The 21,237-nt window shown below is 41.7% G+C and overlaps 1 protein-coding gene across 3 annotated transcripts in view; it reads right to left on the minus strand.

Annotated features, from left to right (window-relative positions):
- NDUFS6 (NADH:ubiquinone oxidoreductase subunit S6) overlaps window positions 1–21,237 on the minus strand; it is a 109,633-nt gene that overhangs the window by 60,987 nt on the left and 27,409 nt on the right. For all 3 annotated transcript variants that reach the window (XM_069219721.1, XM_069219718.1, XM_069219719.1), the window contains one exon: window positions 16,551–16,604. In XM_069219721.1, the coding sequence (XP_069075822.1) occupies window positions 16,551–16,604 (54 nt within the window). The remainder of the gene's footprint in view (window positions 1–16,550; window positions 16,605–21,237) is intronic.

Genomic DNA, 21,237 nt, shown 5'->3' on the forward strand with positions numbered 1-21,237 from the left:
AGGCCCCAGCAGGGGTAGTGCCTTCCTGCCATCCCAGGCCTGCGGACCTCCTGGGAATGTGTCACAGACCACTGGGGGTACGTGGACCACAGGTTGGGAACCACTGGTTATAATATCCATCCATGTGTATTACAGTCTCTGGGATTGAATGTGGTACTGCAAGGAGCCTTCTCAAAAACTTATTCTCTTGCCTTTTGTTAGAAATGGGGTCTCTGGTTGGCAGTGGTTTGCACCATGTTTAAGCAGGGACTCTCACTCTAGTCCGGGTAAGGGATTCACGCAGCTACGAAACCCCCTTCGTAGCTTGGCTCAAGCAGTTAGGCTCATCTCAGAGGCAGGCCAGCACAACAAAGCAACAGGCAGAGTAGCAGTCCCTCCTACAGCATCCAACTATTTCTGGCAGAATTTCCTCAGTTCAGAAGGATTCTAACTGTGGTGTCAGAGGTCCAGTACTTATACCCATTTCTGTCTTTGAAGGAGGCATACTTCAAAGAGAAGTCTTCGTAGTGCACAAGACCGTGCCTTTCCCTGAACTGGCCCTAGACACACTCCAGGGGGTTGGAGACTGCTTTATGTGAGGACAGGCACAGCCCTATTCAGGTGCAAGTGTCAGCTTCTCCCACCACTGTAGCTCAGGAGGACCCATCTGCCTGTTGGGCCATCAGGATATGTAGGGCACACCTCAACTCCCTTTGTATGACTGTCTAGAGTGAATGCACAAGCAGCCCAACTGTCATCCTGACCCAGACGTGTATTCAGCAGACAGGCAGAGGCACAGAGTGGTTAAGAAAGAAAATGCCCACTTTTTGAAAGTGGCAATTTTCAAAGTCAAAATTCAAAAACCAACTTGACCAAAAGATGTATACTTAATTTGTGAATTTGAGACCCTTGATATTTCAAGGTAATTCCCATGTTACCCTATGGGAGAGATGGTCCTTGCAATAGTGAAAATGAATTTAGCAGCAATCATATTCTTGACACACTCCTCTTCCTATCCTAAACTATTGTCAAGGCCACTGGAATTATGTGGCAGGGGAGGACCAAATTATGCAGCAAGGTTGAGTAAATTATGCAGCAAGAAAAAGCAAATTATGTGGCATAATGTGGCACATATTGCAGTAGCATTACTTCATTATTTTGCCATTTTTACACTTGTAAATCACTATCCGAGCATTAGTTGCACCTCATTAGTACTAATTTAATATCCAATTACAGCAACAAGCAACAGAAAGGTGACCAGTCAAATTGTAGAATGGGCCTTCCACTGTGTGGCAACATGTCACTGCACTTTTAGTAACTTTTAAACCATTTGAGATATAAACCCATTTTTTGTTTGTTAAAATCTTCAGATTATTCAGAAGATAGATTATGTGGCAAATGCAGCAAATACTTAATTATGTGAAAACCGTTGAACAATCGCATAATTCCAGTGGCCCGACTATTGTGTTAGTTCCCCCAGTGGCCCATACCGCACTCTCGACAACAAATTGCTATACATATAGGTTAGCAGTGAAATTATGTCCTTCGGATTAATCAATGCACTTCCAAATTACTTTACCATATCAAAAGCGCAACTAAGGTCCATGAAACACATAAACTACCTTCCTTTGCCTTTGTGTACTTCTCCAACAAAGGGTTCTGGTTGAGGCACTGTTCCACAGTCCCCATCCCTCTCTTAAAACTATATTGTTCACTGGTCAGAATATTGTCATCTTCAGGCCACTGTTCTAATCTGTCTAGGATGACCCTTCTTAGTAATTTGGCTGAAGAGTCAAGGCAGGGAAATGGGTCGGTAACACTTTGGATCACTTTTTTAGCTTTTACTAAAGATTAGAACGATTAATGATTCCGAGAAGGATGATGGTATAAATGCAGCACCAGTAGCATTTAGGACCTTAGTTAGCAGGGGTGCCCACAGGGCAAAAAGATATTCATGGGTGTTCACCAGGATACTGTCGGGACCGAGAGCCTTTCCCACTGGACATTTGTCCAAAGCTCTTGTCACCTCCTCTATGGTGAAAACAATACAGGTTGAAGGTAATACCATAGGAACCACAACTTATATATCTGATCTTAAAGATAGTGAGAAAAGTGAAGAAAAATGCTGCCACAGGCATCAAGCTATCAAGATTAGGTGCAGAATTATTTCTCTAGAGAGGGTATTTATTGTCTTCCAGAATAATGCACTATCCTTGGTCTCAGCAGCATGACTTAATTTTGCGGAGGCATTCTCTTGTAGCTCTTTTCTCCTATTCTTGTATACCCTGTTATACCAGATTCTACTAACCTGGAAAGCAGCAGGATCCCTAGGATGGCAATGAGGCAACTAAATAAGATCACTGCGAGCACAAGTGCATGTATGATTAAACCATCCTTTACCTGCGTCATTTACTCTTAATTTCCCCAGTCAGAAGTTGGCTGATAGCTTTAGAAATGTAGACAGGGTGTTTTTATAATCTACTCATTGTCAACTGCATCATCAAGGCACGTTAAAACAATACCTAGATTTCCAGTTATTAACTCTTAGATAATGCTAGAGGGATCAACTCAAGTCCATTTTATTTTAATACCATTCTGCCCGACTAGGGTGATGTTTGATATTCTATCTAGCTGATTTGCTGGCTTTTTCAAACTTGTTTTAATTAGAATGTCTGTTATATATAATGCAAAATAAATTACAGGCATTAGTACAGGTTAGGATGCAATCAAAGGGTTACAGAAACCTTAACAGATATTGCACCGGAGTGTTTTAGATCAGAACTGCTATTGCAGCAGCACAATACATATCACGTATGCAGCAAACTGCATAATAAGATAAACAACAGACAAAACAACCTCCACCTTCTTTTCCCCCCACCTCCAATGCTCCATTACTCAGACTGCTATTCAGGAAGGCTCATGGGCTAGCTAAGAGGCCCTTCTATGTATTTTCATAGCCATCGTGTGTGGTTGGCCCAGTCCCATCCCCCGCCCCTCAGAGCAGGCCCTCTCACCCATTGTATCACCCAAGTCATCTGCGTCAGCAGTATCCCCACGGTTCGCGCCAGCCTCTCCACTCGTGGAGATATCAGCCTGAGGCTCTGTTAGGTTGTGTGTTATAGCTCCCCAGGAAATCAGGTCATCCACCAGTTTCTTATCCAGTCGCGCCTTACTCATATGGACCTCCTCTGCCTCCACCTATTCAACCAAATCACGCTGCCAGTCTACCAGCAGCTGGGGGTCAAAGACTCATCTAATAGCTATGCACGGCTCAGCCAAAGTTACAATCAGTAGCGCACATTTCCTACATAGCTTCCCATTTTGTCTTTGGGAAAGCAAACCGTAGAGGTGTTGTTTAATCTCAAAGGAGATCGCCAAACCTGTGGCCCTTTGAAGCTATTCCAACACCTCCTCCCAAAAGCTCTTCACCAAATGGAAGAAATCTGCAGATACGTTTTCACAGCGCCCACATCCCACATCTCTAGTTGGATATATAGTACATAACTGCTTAGGGGAGAGGTAAGCAATACAGATGATATTAAATTGAATAAGCTAGAATTGTGTATCAATTGACACCTCACACACTCCTCTATGTACCCTAGTCCACGTCCGGGCAGTTATAGGGTGCTTGTTAAAAGGCTGACAAGTCTCCTCCAATTTCAAGGGTGGGATCGGTCTATCAATCCATAGTGCTCAATATAGGCGTGTTATAAGACCTCTCCTCACGCCATGGACAACAGAGCGACCAATGTCTGTGTGGGTTCAGTGCTTCGGGGAACATAGGCCATATTTCTTTGTCCCTGACAGCAATTTATTTATATTGAGGAAACTGTCACTGCTTCAGGCCAAACGTCTCAAAGGAGTCCTGCATAGTGATAAACCAGGAGCCTGGATAAAGGTCATTCAGTGTGTTACACCCACCGTTTTGCCACCAATCGGTGGCCATGGTCTGAGCAATTAGCGCAAAAGGTCTGACCACCCAGATCTCTAACTCTGGCACAGAGAGGGCACTGCGGAAAACATCCTGCACCGTTGTCTCCTACAATTCGCATAATAATCATACAACATGGGGCAGGTGACTCAGGAACTCCATTGCTGCACAGCAGGAGAGTCTCTGAAGCAGTATCTCTATATATGCCTGTAAGTAGGGTATTTTCATAATTGTCCCCATCATCGAACCAATCAACTGCATGCAGTATCTGGGCCGATAAACAATACATTTCAAGAATCGGGACCTCCATCCATCCTTTGTCCCAGTCTAACTTAAGTGTGGAGAGTCCCACTCTGCATCGTTTCCTTGACCACAGCAGTGCAACAAGGAGCTGATTGAATTCTCAGAATACTCTTGTAGTGAAGCCATTTTAGTTGTTTTTTTGGGCACGTTATTTAAGCAAATAGACCTGGTGCCAGTGCCCTTTACCTAGTTACCTTTCATTTTATTCCATTTTATTCTTTTAGAAACTGTCACATTTGTGTTGATGTTTTATTTTCCTCTAACTTGCTATATTCTTTTTCCTAGGAATGCAGTTACATTTCTTACCACAACATTCTTTCACTCTGTGCTTTGTTCAAGGCTGCGACAAGATAGGGTGCCGGCACAAAGTGGTACATCGCATCTCTAACATTTCACAGAAACATATGTATTTTTACATGCTGACACTTTTCTCAGAACACTAGCTGTTTTATTATAAAAACATCACTCTGCCCCCTATATGTTAGAGGGAGGATCCAGCCAGATGACTGCCATTGCATGCTGTTTGACTTCGCTACAGCTGCTTGCTGAGACTGCCGGTTCCCTGGTCTACAGAGGGAAGGTGTCTCAATAGACAACAGGCTTCTGCACTACTGCCATACTCAGGTATGGGGAATGACGTCTTTTCTGGGGGTCCTGAAGGGCGGTTTAGGGTGTAACCAGCTGTGTTCTAACATAGAACATTAGTGGCGTAGGCAGGAATCCTACATCTCGCATAGTGACGGTTTGGTGGGAATTTTCTTGTTTATTCACTTTTCTTGTCACTGTTCTGTTTTTAGTATGTTTTATCATCATAATTATTTCAGTCCGTGCCCTTTTATCTAGAATACGGCTCATTCAATAAAACTTACTGAACCATTTTCTGCTTCTGTTTGTCTTTTCATGTGTGAGGCGAATGTAACTGGGAGAAAGGGATAAGATCTAAGAGAGGTCACAATGTTGTGCGCCCAGCTGCCACAGAGCACTCCTGCTCTTTGGCACAGGTGAGGTTCTGCTACCTGGCCGGAAAAAGATTGGGTCGACAGTTGTCAGATGGGGATGGATCAGACTCAGTTCCCCATAATTCAGGTGATGTTGCCGTCCAAAATCCAGCAGCCTCATTGGTACAATGAGAGCCAATGCAACACTCTAAAAGGGATCTCATACATAGTGCCCTGCAGCACTTAAAGGGCAGCGGGGTAGCATCACCATTTTTTATCAGTGCTATTTTACTCATCAGGGAGCGCTTCAAGGTTTTCCAGAACTTAAAAGAAGGACGAAGGTTGGTAATGATCCTTCCCAGGTTCAGTGTATGGCATTGATGCACTAAGTGCACAATTTGTAGCCCAAGATATAGTACGCTATTTGTTCTCCAAGGCAGTCCTGCCTCCGGTAATAAATTGACATCTGGTCCTTTTAGGTGTCCTTTTGGAAACAGTACAGATTTTGACTGGTTTACGTGTAGTCCCGACAGCTCCCCGAATTCCCTGATGACATTTAGAATGATCTGGACTGAAGTGGCCTGCTGACGCAGATATCTCATTGCTTTCTCCGTGTATAATGACACAACATGTACCATCTGGCCCACCTGGACCCCTCCCCCCCACCATGCAGTACCTGAAACAGTCTTCATGCCACAAGCTCCATTGCCATTGCAAACAGCAGGGGAAAAGGGGCCACCGTGTCACGTACCTCTCTGCAAAAGAAACTTGTCAGAAACATAGTTCCGAGTCCGCACACATGCAGTTTGTTGCGTTTATAACAGTTGAATCCAGATGACAAACTTGTGTTCCACCCCCATTTTCTCTAATACGTGCCAAATATATACTTCCAGCACATGGAGGCAAAAGCCTATTCTATGACTAGGAAGGCTAAGACATATTGATCTGGATCTAAGCAAGGGTCATGGAGGATGTGAGCCAGCTGCAGCAAATTACATATGGTATTCCTATGAGGAATGAAACCTTGCTGGTCAATATTGACCAGTTTCAGGAGACATTGAAGCAAGCGTGCTGCCAGAACATGGCTGAGTATTTTTTGATCCACATTTAGCATAGAGAGGGAGGCGTAAGGAAATCACACCCAGCGGCTCTTTCCCAGGCTTTGGTACCGGGTCGACTAGGACCTCCCGCATGGAGCCCAGAAGCACTTCCCGCGCCAGAGCCTTTAGATAGAGTGTCTTGGAGCAGTTGTACTGGCAGTCCTACCCCCCCCCACTCTCCCCCCTGGGCCTTAGCTTTCTTAAGGGAGTCAATTGCCAAGAGTACCTCCAGTACCTCAGGAAGTGGTCATATAGAGGCGTAGTGACCCCAAGGGTGAGTAGCCCATTTGATACTATCCTACACTCCCCTAATGCCCTAAAATTCAGTATTTAGGGGAGACCCTAGCACCAGAAAAACTACGGACACCTAAGAGCCGCAAAAGCAAAGCCTGAGGAAGAAGCAACTGACTTTGCCCCAGCACTGTCAGCTCTTCCTGCCAATTTACACCAAAGTTGACTCGCCCTGAAAGATGCTATGCCTCCAAAAGCCTGGGAGGTCTTCCTGCCCTCAACAAAGACCCAAGAACTCCTGTGGAGCTGCTTCCCTGCATCTTGCAAGCACCCCAAGAGACACAAGAAAGCACCACTGCACCTGTGCTGCGTGGCCCGAGTTGAAGTGGGCCAATGGTGCCAACCTGGTCTCCCAGCTCTTCAGAAACAGAGCCCACCTTGGACTTTCCCACTGTGGACTTACTGCTGCTAGCTGCAGCCTCTGCCCACAGCCCCCCTCAACCACGAGTGCTCCCGGTGGAGAAAACCCGGTGCCTCAGGACACCTCGGCACCAGTCGCCTCTGGAGAATCCATTCCCGAGCATCTAAAGACATGAACTCACCTGTTGGTTCTCCTTGACTGTACTCCCTGTCCAAACCAGGAGCCTCTATCCAACCGGACCGACCTTCATTGACGAACACTGAGCACTCGATAGCGCACAACACTTGTGCACACGGCTGCCCCCGTAACTCGCTGTACTATACCTGAATGCAGTACTTGTTTTTCTCTCCACATTGCTGCTTTTGAAAAATGCACTGTGTCGACGTTTAAAACCTGAAAGTATTATTCTTGCAAAACATACTTACCTGATCGTATTGATTGAAACATATATAATCATACTTGTTATTTTTGTAAATTGGTGTGGATCTTCTTCTTGAGTAGTGTTTCATTTTAGGACTGTGTGTGTATTTGCAGGTGTCTAAAACTCCTCTCTGATAAGCATAAGGCTGCTCAACCACACTACCCCCTAAAAAGAGCATTTTAGGATCACTAGAGCAAGCCCTTGCCCACTAGTAAGGGAACCCCTGGACTCTTTGCACAATGTATCTCATTTTGATATATCATGTAAAGAGCCAGCTTCCTACGTATTGTAGTTTCCATTTTTGCAGTAATGGTTTCTAAAAATGTAATACAAGCCTTTTTTATTAGTAGTGCTTGTACAGGTATGATATGAAAACAGGTTTGTGAACAATCTGTGCTCCCTAAGCACAGATTCATCTGGGCAGGTTAGGTTAAATGGGATAATATCAATCTCTTCTGAAGTACAATAAGATGCAAAAGACTACTGAAAAGGGGCATCCATTTTTTCTCCTCTTCAAGTCAATGCAGAATTAAAGATTCCAGTGACTGTACTAAGAAAGACAAAGAAATTCAAAAGAATAAAATATGGAAAATAAACTATTAAAACATTGCTTTTAAACAGATTACATATTATTAATTACCTCTGATCCATACATATCAAGCTAAGTGAACCAACGACCCTTAGATATATTTGAAATAGCATCTGGTTGTAGTTAACGAGGATGAAACAGTGCACAGCTTTAGATATGTGGAAAATAACAAAATACAAACGAAAGTTGACAGATATGGACTTAAACTCTCAGATAAGGGTGATGAAAGAAGAAGCACGAACCAAATAAATCTTGGCGAATGAGCCCAATTAAACCTGTGAAACATTTTTTGCCCTTAGACACAATAAGTTCTGAGCTGTTGCAAGAATACGAAAAAGTTTAAATCTCATTGTCTCACCTACAAAGTCCAACAGCAAGAGGGGGCTTTGGTCTACCAAATAGCAAACATACTATGAAAATGTCATCCTCAGAGAAGCAGAATGTTCCAAAATTAAATGCAACGATCTTGAATGATAGCAAAAACATCACTGTAAAAACTGTGAGGTTCCACATTTAATGGAAAATTGGCAAGTACTTCGCAACATAAATCATAAGAATGGCATAGGAGTGGAAGGGCACTAAGAAAAGCAGAATCCTCACCAATTTGAAACAAATCAAAAGTTAAATTAGAACACAAATTATTCTATTAGTATAAAATTGAACTATGAAGGTATAAACCAAATTTGGCACTTTCTGAAAGGAAGTCAACCCACAACCTTCTCTGAAATATTAAATAAATTTAGCTAAATTGAATCAGATAGACCGAATTACAGAAATTAAAACAATGCATATTCAAATGAAATACGAATTTATGTTCCACTTCAATTATAAACAATGAAAAAATGGTCAAACAAGCATGACGCAGATGTGGCTGGTCTGCAGAATCTGATTACGAAATTACAACTTCAGAATGTAACACATACCTATCACCTATATACAACACTGTCTGCTACACATGCCCACTGAAATGATGCAACAAAAATCTCTGCTTCAGACTTTACTAGGTGCCCTAAAAATGAGAAAGTTAAATCTATATACAACAGACAAATGTTGGAGGTGTGCTAAAGAAAAAGGTAACCTTAAAAACATGTTTCTCAGATGTCTAAAAATTGAACTGTTGTGGAAAAAATAAATATAAGAAATACTTAAGAAATTGGGTTAGCAGTTAGTAGGTAAGGTGATATTGACCCACCTTAAGCAATAGGTACAATCCTCTTCAAGGTGAACCACTAAAGTCACTAAACTAATCCGAGCACAATCCCCTGATAGCTATGGCCCAGAGCGTGCAGGCTTAACTTAAGGCAATATTTGAAGCATTTATGCAATACCAAAATAGCAATAAAGTTGAAACACAACATAAGAAAAATCCCAAATCAAGTTAGAAAATGAGAGTAAATTCTAACAAATGAAATGACACCAACTACAAAAATTCAGTAAGGGTAAATGGAGATAAGATTTTTTTGAAGTTTTAAATACAAATAGTGCCAAAAAGCTTTAGGACCAAGCACAGTCAATTGGTCATGGAAGACTGGGACCTAGGAGTAATTTGAAGCAGACTGGGATGGAGCGTGGGTCGGATACATAATTCAGATTAGACCCGATATTAAATTTTACCTTGGAAATTCGTTTCAAAACTGTAAGTCCAAAATCTTCAGTGGGGCAAGGCAGCAGTCTGCAGGTGAAGGCTCCACGAGGTCAGGTAGTTTTCGGAAAAAGTCCGGCTGAAGCTGTTGTGTTTTTGGCAGTAAGGCTCAGAGTGAGAGAAATTTGAATTTCACCTCCACACAAGGTCCAAAATGAATGGATACTTTTGGTGCATTAAGACATCTTCTTTTTAATGTAATCACTTTTTCAAAGCTCAAATTTTTCCATTGGGCAGACTGTAGACAAAGATGGCTGCACGAGCACCACGGAATCCGATTTGCTGCTGTAGTTAAGCTCAAACTGAGAGAAACCTAAATCTTCAGCCCAGCTGCAACACACCTTGGTCGTATTGGCTTGGTAGTTTTGTAGAGTTCTTAAGGAGATCTTTGGCCGAAAGGTTTTTAAGTCTCAGGGGTAATAGAAGTCTAGCAAGACACAGCCAATGGTTCCAGACCCTCAGGAATTGGTTAAGGGCAAATCTAGTTGGAGAAATGGATTGTCTTGAACAAAATGTCAGCCTTATGACCTTTGGAGTCCACTTCTTTGTCCTGGGCAGAGGAGAAAGGAGGTCTACTTCATCAGGCATCTTCTCAGGTCTCAGTCAGCAGGTTCAGGCTTCTTCCTATTTTCCTCAGGCCCAATATGTGTTTTGAGGAGGGTTTGGGGGATTTCACACTTATGCCTGGCACCAGCTTGAGGGGCTGGTGATTCTTGGCTCCTCCCTAACCAATGGCATAAAAGGTCCCAAGATTTACCCAACCAACTTCCAACGCCTGCAGCATTTCCTGTCTGCCCTATACCAAACAATATCACAGTGCCTCTCCGGGCCTAAATCCATGATGGTGAAACCCTTCTCCCCTTGTGAAGAGCCTCTGTGCCCACTCCAGGGAAATGAGAAACCCCTCCTCTCCTGGGTTTACTTCAAACCAGTTCTGGGGGCAGCTCCCTCCCCACTGGGACTGGAGCCTGTCTGACATGGGGAATAAAGGAAGGGGACTGTCCAGGTGTCATCTGACAATCTGCCTGTGACAGACAATGCCGTTGTAAAATTAAGTTCCTGGGCACTACTCAAATAGTAATCCTGCCAGAGGGACAGAAACACCTCTCCTCGCCTAGGCTGTTGTCTCTGCTCTGAGAGCAGTTTTCAAACCTCATTCAGGGCTTAAGCACTCAGAGTGCTGTAGCTAGAGGCTAATGCAAACTGGCCTCAAGAGACTTTAGGAAGGGACAAGCTAACTATCTAAAAGCACATATGCCTTAATATTAATTGAAAATCTGACTTCACTAGTGAATTGCTCTTTTAATAAATATTACAAAGACTCCAAGAATGACATTTCTAGCTGTTTCCTAGCCAAAGAAAGCATTATTAATTGTAATAGTGCATCTCTTTGTTTTCTCTATGGGACTGCCAGCCTTGCTACAGTGAAAATAACTTTTGAGTGCTAGTCACTGTAAGGACATATTTAACAGACTTTCTACATGTCCAACATTTAAATTCCATGTACCCTGCCTTCTGGGCTATAAGACCTACTCAATGTAACTTAATATTTAAAAGGAAGTTTTAGACCTATCAAAATGGTATATTTTCACAGGTCAAACTGCAGTTTTTAAAAGGCTCCAGTAAGGCAACAATGGTAAGCCTGAAACTATGTTTACTGTACCACTATAGTGGATGGTACAATAGTTGCTGTAGTCCGCTAGTGGAAATTAACTTACAGGTCCTAGCATACAAGTTAAATCTGCCATTTAAGAGTATACTAATTCAACAATGTTAAAAGGGGGCACATGCATTTTTCTACTGACGAGTAGGGGAAAGTGCACAGAGTTCTACAGCGAGCAAAAATATGGTTCAGCAAAAGTAAAAAAAATCCAGAGAGACTATACAAGAACAGTGGTTTTTCTAAAGTCAATGACAACTTTCAGTGATACTTGGCGATCAATAACAAGAGACAAAAAGCTAATTGTATTCAGAAATATTTCTAAACTTCCTGCAAGCTCTCCAGTTAAGTGGATTCAAAAAGCTGTCATGCCTAAAAGGAAAGCAGGCAGAAATGTAAGCATCAGTAGATTGAAGAATGAATTATCACAAATACAGAGCGATAAACAAGCTTCACTTGTTTAAAGTACTAGAGCACAGCTGTGCCCTTTTCTGCAATTCCTATCTTTGTGCACCTGTTTCCAGGGACATGTAGATGTAAACACATGGCTCAGTAGCCATTTTCAAGAGCACTAGAGGTCAAACAATCATGCAAGTAGAGGTCAGGAAAAACCCCTGTACCAGATGAGCATGGCACTATGGTAAGAAGCTGGTGTTGAGGCTGCTGGAAAACCATGCACCACAGAAAACGGAGGTAGGGAGAATAAGAGGAGGAAAATTAAGAAGACTGGTATAGGACCAGACAGAATTAAGTGAATTTTACTTTAAGAACAGTTGAGAACAGAAAATTCCTACATTAATTCTGAGGTGAGATGCTATTTGCATTACTAGAGAGACTAGCTATATACGAATTGTGACTTGAAAGACTGATGTACAAACAAGCCTTTGGCCTACAACATAAAACGATGAACAAAGCGGGACTATAGGACACAGATGCAAATATTTGCTACATATGGAAGATCCACACCTTTATGGATTTTGGTGGGAATATACTAGAGAGAAATTCTGCTTAAGAATATTTCCTTGACTGATAACAATGGTTTTAAATTTACTGCCCTTAAGGACATGATGATTGAAGCATTTGATACCTAAGAATCACAAGATCATAAACAGCTTATAAATATACAAATGTGGTGCAAGCTAACTATCCACAAGGAGATGATGATGATTGAAGGACCTAACATCCAAGGCTACCAACACTAAAAACAGCCTATCTAAATGTGTCCCTAAAATTAATAATAATGGATGTGAGCTTTGGTAAGTTAATGTTTGAGATATTGCCAAGAACTGTTATGTTAGTCTGCTACTTCTCCATTACATGAAACTTGGACCAGTAATTAACATTTATAAGTTTTGTTTTTAAAACTTTGACTTGTTAGAGCATTTTGCGAGGGGGCTTGGAGCGGTCAGTAGTGCTGCATCTTCTGATCCACCATCCAGCTCTCAGTCTGTGCACATCTCATACCTCTCTAGCCTCCGAAGACCTCTGTCTTGAACAAAAAGATGGAGACAGGGGATGGGGGTTGTTGTGGGTCAGCCGGTATTCGTCTCAATCCTCAACTACTGTTTATGTGGCTGTCGCTGACGTCTCTGGTGAGTTCCAGGCAGAGCCACCATTCACCACCCCACCATCTTGTTCCAGGTCTACCACTGCGCCCCAGATCTCTAGATCCATCTCTGCATTATTTTGTGAGCGGCCAATCCGAGCTGACACTCCTTAGCTACCGCCCAATCCAATAAATCAGCTCTCCATTTACTCCTTGTTGGTGGTGCGGGGCTTGCCCAATGAATAGCGACACGGCGTGTGGCAACAACTAGTCCCAGCTGGGAAAAACAGTCGGGAGTTGAAACAGTTCTCGTATTCAGTGACATACTGTTAGTTCATCTTTTGCACCTCCTGTAGTATCTTCCCCCAAAAGGTTTGTACTACCTGACATATCCACATAACGTGTTCAAAGTCGGCCAGTGACACTGTGCACCTCCTGCACCCAGAGAGCTTTGAATTCTAAAATCTGATAGTATTGCACAGAGTAAGCGTATGGGAGATTAAGTAGCAGTCTCCAATACGCTTACTCTATCAAATATTATTGTGCATTAGAACTGTAATTATAACTAGTGGTACTTATCTTTGTTACAAATAATTCTAATTTCTGCCATGAAGAAGCAGTGTGTCTGCCACAGAACATGTGTTGGCTGTGCCTGTATTGACCATGATAGATTTGTATGACAATGCTGGCTGATGCTGTACTGATTATGATGGATTTTTTAACAACTGTATAAAATGTTTATTTAGGATTGTTAATATTGTTTAAAAAAAACTATACTAAGAAACCAATCACAAATAATACAGTGTTTTTCATGAATTTCAGAATTTTATAAAAAAAAAAAAAGCTCAAATACATTTTAATATAACATTTAAAACATTGTATATGTGTCAATAAAGTAAATAATATAGAAAGAATATAAGAAATTACGCATGATTGATAGCTGAATATGGGTGAATGTTTTTCTTGCTTCCCATTGACGTAGTCAAACTACAAATGAGCAGTCAGATGTGTTAATGGCTAAGGGGGTAGGAGACAGCACGGGGCCATCAGCATCTGCTCGCCAGACTTTTAACTCCACACATCTTGACTTCTCCCAAACACATGCTCCAGTTGAGAGAGCGTAGTCTAGATATTACATATATTAAATGCAAAATGCTTATATTAATACATAACAATGCCTCATATGGAAAACGATCATAAATATAAGTTGCTTAAATGTATTTTGAACATGATTATAAGCCTGAAGTTACTATTGTGCTCATAAACTAATGTCGATTATAAGAAATAATTGCTTGCAACATGACTAATTGAATATATTAACACTTACGAATATTGCATTTGTATTAAAACCCAAAAGCCTTAAGTTAGCGTGAGTTGAAGTTTTAGCCGTGTAACTCTCATATTAAAGCATATTTTCTGTTTTCTAGTGTGCTGACTCGTAAAAGGCCATGACCCAGCATGTGTTTCTTTTCCTTTGTTTTATGTTGCAAGATTTGCCCTGTTCCCATCCGCATGCTAGCTGCCTTAGTATAAGTTTTATACGTTTTGCAACAAAAGTAGAAATATTCAAGGACATTTAACCATGGAAAAGAGAACTTTTGACCTGAAGAACGTGCCAAAGGATGAAGTAACCCCGGATGTGCCACCTACGAAGACGTCAATTATGAAGACCAATCAAAGCGTTATAAATTATCGTGGGGTGACAATTTGGATTACCTAATGTATAATTTGATAGGCTAAATATAGTGGGGTATAGTGAATATCCAATAGAAGGTATTGTGAAAAGGGATAAAAACTCATGACACAGAAGGGTCGTTAGAATTAGGTAGGAAATGATATTGATTGCATCCAGAAACTCTGTCACTCTGTTTGGTGATTTGAGACTTAGACAAAACCATCCTCATCCATAGACTGCCCTTTTACACTTCTCCTCCTTATGAGGGAAGTGTCCCCCGTCCCTTAGATGAAATAAACTGTTGGCGACCTAACTGATGTCCTGAAGACGAAGACTGATCCTGTATGCTGACTTATTCCGAGGAGAGTAATTATGACAATGCTATTGTAATTTGTCTGCTTGCTTTTCCTTTCTAGGTACCAACTGCTGTATTTTTGGATAGAGACCATAGTCAGATGTTTTCCAAATTTGTGTTCAAAATTATTTTGCATGAAGTCCAACATGCTGATGCTAATCAGTGGTTAGGCTAGGTGATCACTTTGACTGACGCAAATAGACGTGACTGACATTGTGCTATGCTGAACTGAGACGTATATGATATTCTATGCACGCTGATCTATGCATATCTTATGTTGGTGCTCTTATGTTTGTGATCTTTGCATTATTGAAGTCTTATCATAGCTGTTGTGTTGTGACTTTGCTCTTATGCTGCTTGGTTTTGAGATTGACACTTCTATTATTAGATTGTAATCAATAGGGAATAAAATTCACAAAACTCCAATAAAGGTGTGGTTATTCATGGCTGAAAGGTCATGGTTGTGCCGACAGTTTAATAAATGTCTTTATCCAAAGTAAAGTATATTGTGGTGATATATGTTGATACCGTCATTGACATATTGCTTGACATATTGATCAGTTATCTCGTTCTACGGTGTCTCACCACTGGGTCAAAAGATTCATCGGCCTAAAACGAGTCCTAATGTGTATAAAATTGACATAAAGGGACGCGTTAACACAGTAATTCCTGGGCAACAACACACCTAAGATGATAGCTAGAGTACTTAAAAGTCATATTAAGCCGCTACAGCCAGAGTTGAAAAATAGTTACAACCGAATGGGCTTACTGAAATGCCAGTTCTTAGTTGCTGTTTTTGACTCCTAAGCCTATGGACCACAGTAGCGTGAGCCGTATGTAATAGTCACAGAGGTAAATGGGACTGGGTATCTTTGGCATCAGTCTAACGAGTAGTGAGAATTAGGGCTCAGCTTAATCTTCAGGAAGAGAGATAAAATCCTAACCCAAATGGTCATAACTGTATACTGTTTCGTTGTCAACCGATTGAAAACCACTGGCAATCCCCAACTTAGGAACCCATGGGTTCAGCTCGTGACAGGTCCTCAGTAAACCCAGAAGGATCATCACAAGAATTAAGTGTGCATTAGGGCATTTCTAGATGCACACTGCAGCGGTAATCTAATTGCACCAGACGCCATGCTCGACAAAGAATACGGGAGGCCACTGTAGGAGATTGAGGCAGGTCTTTACACTGTTGAAGTTTTCCTCCTGCCAGATCAGAGTAATTGTTTTGTGTTCATATTCAGACACATTTTTATCACTTAAATTGTACTTTCATCTGCTGCTCTCCCCCAGTGTACCTGTACTGAAAGTTAACCATGGTTTTCTCTCATCACTCTCCCAACCAGTACAGGGGAGCCACGTGTAGTTCTAACTACATTGCTACTTCAGCACACAGTACACAGTGGAAGACGTTTGCAATGTGGAATAAAGTGACAGAAGGAAGTGAAGAGCAGCCGAACGGTATGCAGCCGAAGACTACGAGGCCACAAATTACCACCATCAGAACTAGTACTAGCAGCGTGGAGATCCTCTAGTGGTGGGTATTCAATTTCCAACCAGCAAATGGAAAAATGATTTGAAACATTAATCTTTGACGTAAGCAAAGAAAATATTACTGAACCATAATTGTTTGTTCAGCAATGCATGTCACAATGTGGAATTTGATATTGTTAAACCTAGTGAAAAAAAGGCGTTGGACAAATGTGATGTGTGCTTTAACATATTTTTGAAAAATCAAAGCCACCGTTGATCTTACTTCTTTCTGACGGGCAACAAATCGTACTTTCCGGTAATCATCTGCGTCAAAAGCCTAAAAACAAAAAGATAAAACCAATGTTAGACAGTACTTTACGGTAACCATCTGCACCACAAACCTGAAGAAAAGTTGAAACCAGTGTTGGACAACAAACACATTTAGATCAAATTGCAAGTTTCATTAAGGTGGACTTTGAATACCACTTGTCAAAAGCTTTTCTAGTAACATTTTAATCATTTTTAAAGGATACACAATACAACCTAAAATATATTATGATTAATGACACAAAAGCACGAGCGCAAGTCAGTTGACCAACCTATTTTTAAACCACAAAGTCAATGGACTTGAATTTCATTTTACAAGTCGGAGAAGAGCCTCCATCATTGAGTAGCAAATCATGACTTAGAAGACATTTACTCAGTGATAGAACACTATATTGATGTTTATTTTGTCTTTTTCTAGGTTTCCCAATGTTAATAGGTTGGTCTGAAATTTTCTAGTTTACCTTTAATTTTGTCTAGGCATTAACGCCATTTTATTTCTTCAAGCATCAAATTTATTGTATATTTTTTGTAGGTTTTGCTTTGGTTTTACTATCTTATTTTGAAGATATTCATTAGGTTCTGGGGAAAGATGAGGGAACACATTAGTGTTACAGAGGGCAGGGAGGAATTTAGAAATGAAGTATTCCAGATTGATTTTCCCTTACCTTTCACTTTACAGCAGTGGCTGGTTAACTGGGGTGAAGAGTGGATTTTGTTCAACTATCTATTGTGTTGCTGTCAGAATGGAAACTTACACTATCTTAGACCCTTCACATTGGATTTGATGAAGTTAAATACACATTTTTTTTAGGTAAACTGCTTTCTGTGAGAACCTCAGTAAGAATATGCTCACAATTCTTGCTACTACAGCATTAGTGATGGAATTTAAACTACACAGGTATAAAAAATGATACAGTTGCTATTACTTAAGTCTGAAACAATTATGTCAAAGAGTAGCACAAAACATCATGAACTAACCTATGTTACATTGTGAATATTGTTAGGAAGCGGGTTATAGAGAATAACATACAACAGAACTACTTACCAGTCCTAATCTCAAAGACCCATCCATATGAGCCTGAGAGAACTAAAGGAACTAGATGATACCATATTCCACCACATGCTGATCAGAAGACATCTACCACATCAGCATCCAAGGGGACGCACTCAGATGGATCACATAATTCCTCACCGGAAGAGCCCAAAGGATTTACCTACCTCCTTTCAGCTCTGAACCAAAAGACATCACCGGCGGGGTCTCCAAGGATCATCCCTCAGCCCCCACACTTTTCAACGCATATATGACCCATCTAGCCATCATCACCAGATCCCACAGCCCCAACATAATCTCTTATGCAAACAACAACCAACTCATCCTCTTGTTCACCAACGACACCGCCACCACCAAAACCAACTTCCACAGATGCATGATAAGCCTCGCCGAATGGATAAAAGAAAACTGCCTGCAGCTAAACACAGACAAGAATGAAGTACTGATCTTCAGCAAGAGCAGCAACACATGGAACAACTCCTGGTGGTCTTTAGAACTAGGACCCGCACCCACTCCTGAACACGCCAGAAACCTCAGAATCATCACTGACAACAGGCTCGCACTGGAATCACAGATTAACATCATATCCTCTGTCGGCTTCTTCACTCTGCGCATGCTTATGAAGATCTTCAAGTGGCAACCCATGCTAACGAGACGCACCGCGACACAGGCCCTCATCACGAGTAGACTAGACTACGGCAATGCCCTCTACATAGGAATCGCATCGCAAGACTTCAGACCATAAAGAACACTGCAGTCAAACTCAACCTCGACCTTCCCCCGTGACTCCACATCACACCACACAACTCCACTGGCTCCCCGTGCAGAAGAAGCGCATATTCAAGCCGCTGACCCACGGACACAAACCTTTACACAAACATTGACCCCACTCATTTACAGATCATCACTTCTCATCCAGAATTCAGTACAGCCCTTATGATCTGGCAATTAGAATGTGCTGCTGAGACCTGCAAGAGCCTGGATACCCTTGAGAGTGATTAGTTGCTCTTTACAAATCCTATTTGATTGACTGATTAAGGAACTAATAGAGACCCACCAGATACATTTATATGCATTGGGAAAACACTGCTTGAGAGCTATACATTCATATAAAACCTTACAATAGCAGTAGATATATTTTTAATTTGTTTCCACACTAGCAAGATATGCTACCTTAAAATGACTTCGGCATAGATAACCACTACTCAATAATGTGTAAACCATGGGCACTCAAAAATGTGACAAAAATAATAGCCTGCATTGTAAATGAGAGCTGTGTTAATGACAGCAGAGAGTATACTGGTAGGGGTGGGCACTTGGGTTGAATGTGCATGTTGTGGGGGCACATTGTGGACTGTTAGTCACATAGCATATTGTCACACCCTGAGAGGCTGCAGCAACTCCCGTCGCGCACGGCACAGCATGGGGTTGGGTGGTGGGGGGGTAGGGGGGGGTGTTGGCCACAGAATCTGGCTGCAGGCCAGGTCTTGCGTGCAATCTCCCCTGTGCACGGGTGAAAGCCATGTATGTTGCAAGTTTGGATGCTCATAGGTGGGTTGGCATCAGGCCTTAGCTGGAGGACAAGGAAATTCTACGGTTTTGTACTTCATACATTTTAAAATGTGAGCCTAACTATAACGTTCCTGTAACCTTTGTTTTTTCAAGTGACATATATATATATATGAAAATCCGAGAAAATCGAGAACCCACTCACTTAATATGGTGGCCGACAAGGACGCCGTGTAACCGATCGTAGGTTCAATCCCAGGACCTCTCGCCACAAATCAGACTATTTGATTTAAAAATGGACTCCCCTTGATGAACAACGTTTTGCCTTGAAAAAGCCCCAGGTGAATTCTCCACAAGGGGGCGAAACAAGTGTCGGCTGTCTCTTCTTGTACTCCCTAAGAAATCTTCAATGCACAAAATTAATAAATGCACCAAAACTGAACCTGCAAATAAAATGCATTATTTCTTGAATATGAACTGAAATACCATAATAACGCCGATATCTTTAAAGTGGGTTCCCGATTTTCATTTTGGACTTGGGGTAAACTGGTCCATACCCCTATTGATTACACACTGCCTAACAGCTAAACCGGGCATTTTCGAGGAAGGATGAGATGGACCATTGACTTTATACCTACATAAACACACATACATCATATTCCCAGGGCAGGACTCCAGTAGGGATTATGCTTTAATAATGGCTTCATGGCTAAAAGGTGGTTTGTTCAAATGCAATAGCCACCTGGACAACCACGGTCCCTCACTATTGAAATACCACAACACACTATTTAGGCCTCAATTACGAGTGCCCTGGAAAATGCTGGGGAATATCTATTTAAAGCAATGGCTCTTCCTAGGCAGTTAATTTTGGGTCCCCTGTATGCCATGGATTCTCGAAAAGTGAACCCACTGAAATTACACCCAAGCCAGGTTGCTCAGTGGAAGGACATCTCAAAGCAGTCTTTTACTAGTTACGTAATGCCAGTTGCATCCTTCCATAGGATAGAATGAATCATTTTTCTGGTCCTCATACAGCTATAGCAGGGGTGTGGAATTCCTATAGCCTGACACCCAGGAAATATTGTTTGGGGTCAAGGACAACATGTTTGCATGTGTATTTGGTCCTTGGGGCAAGTAGGCCCAAACCCCTACAGCACACACCCTTTGGCTGCCAGTTTACAGGGAGGGGAACTGTCTGCAGTTGAGGTAATATGTGTCCATATGTTAATGCTGTTCGAACTTGTATTTATGGCTAATTCATGCAAAGCCTTTGTTATTAGGGTGAGCGCTCTAAATAAAAGTTTTAAGGTTACACTGCACTAGTAACTGTGGTTCCATTTTAAAAAAAAGTGTGTACAAACGTTTGAAAAGTTTAACAATATGAGGCTACTTATAATGCTCCCAGAATGCTATCCAATTTTGATAAGATGCAAATGTTTGCAGAAGCTTGTAAGCAAGAGTGATAATTCTTTACTTTCAAAATAAAATGTTGAGGAAAAAAAGGCAAGTAGGAAAGAAAGTGAGGCTACTGTGAAATTGTAGGTACTATTTATTTGAAGCATCATTTAGTAAAATGTGTTGATGCACCCTAGTATTTTCAAAAATATTCACAATAGAAAAATCAGTGTAACCATTTTCAACAAGATTATGGGAAACATGAAAATAAACAAGCACTGGCAAAGCCACTGATCCAACATTGGTTGCCCGCCTTTTGGTTTTGTCAATGTGTGCCTTTTTTTGACATGGCTTTTGTAACACTTTATTGTTGTGGGAGCTGCCAGGCCCGCACCATAGTAACAAAAAATGGCAAAAGATGTTTTTTGGTCTCAAAAAGCAAACATTGCCACCAGTGGATTAACAAAGGCCACTGCATCCCTTCAGAGTAGGGGGGCCTGGAGCTGTAGGGGGGCCTGGAGCTATAGGGGGCCTCCCTCAGCACAGCACCTGGCCTAAGTGAGTCCGGGGGGGGGGAGGAGGGAGGTTTCCATGGTCTTTGCAGGGGCCCCCTCCAGTTTCATTACACTACTGTATGCCACAGTAGTTCCTGGCACTGAACACAACTACTCTGTGTGCCAATATGTAC

Source organism: Pleurodeles waltl, chromosome 2_2, assembly GCF_031143425.1.
Source record: "Pleurodeles waltl isolate 20211129_DDA chromosome 2_2, aPleWal1.hap1.20221129, whole genome shotgun sequence".
Taxonomy (NCBI): domain Eukaryota; kingdom Metazoa; phylum Chordata; class Amphibia; order Caudata; family Salamandridae; genus Pleurodeles; species Pleurodeles waltl.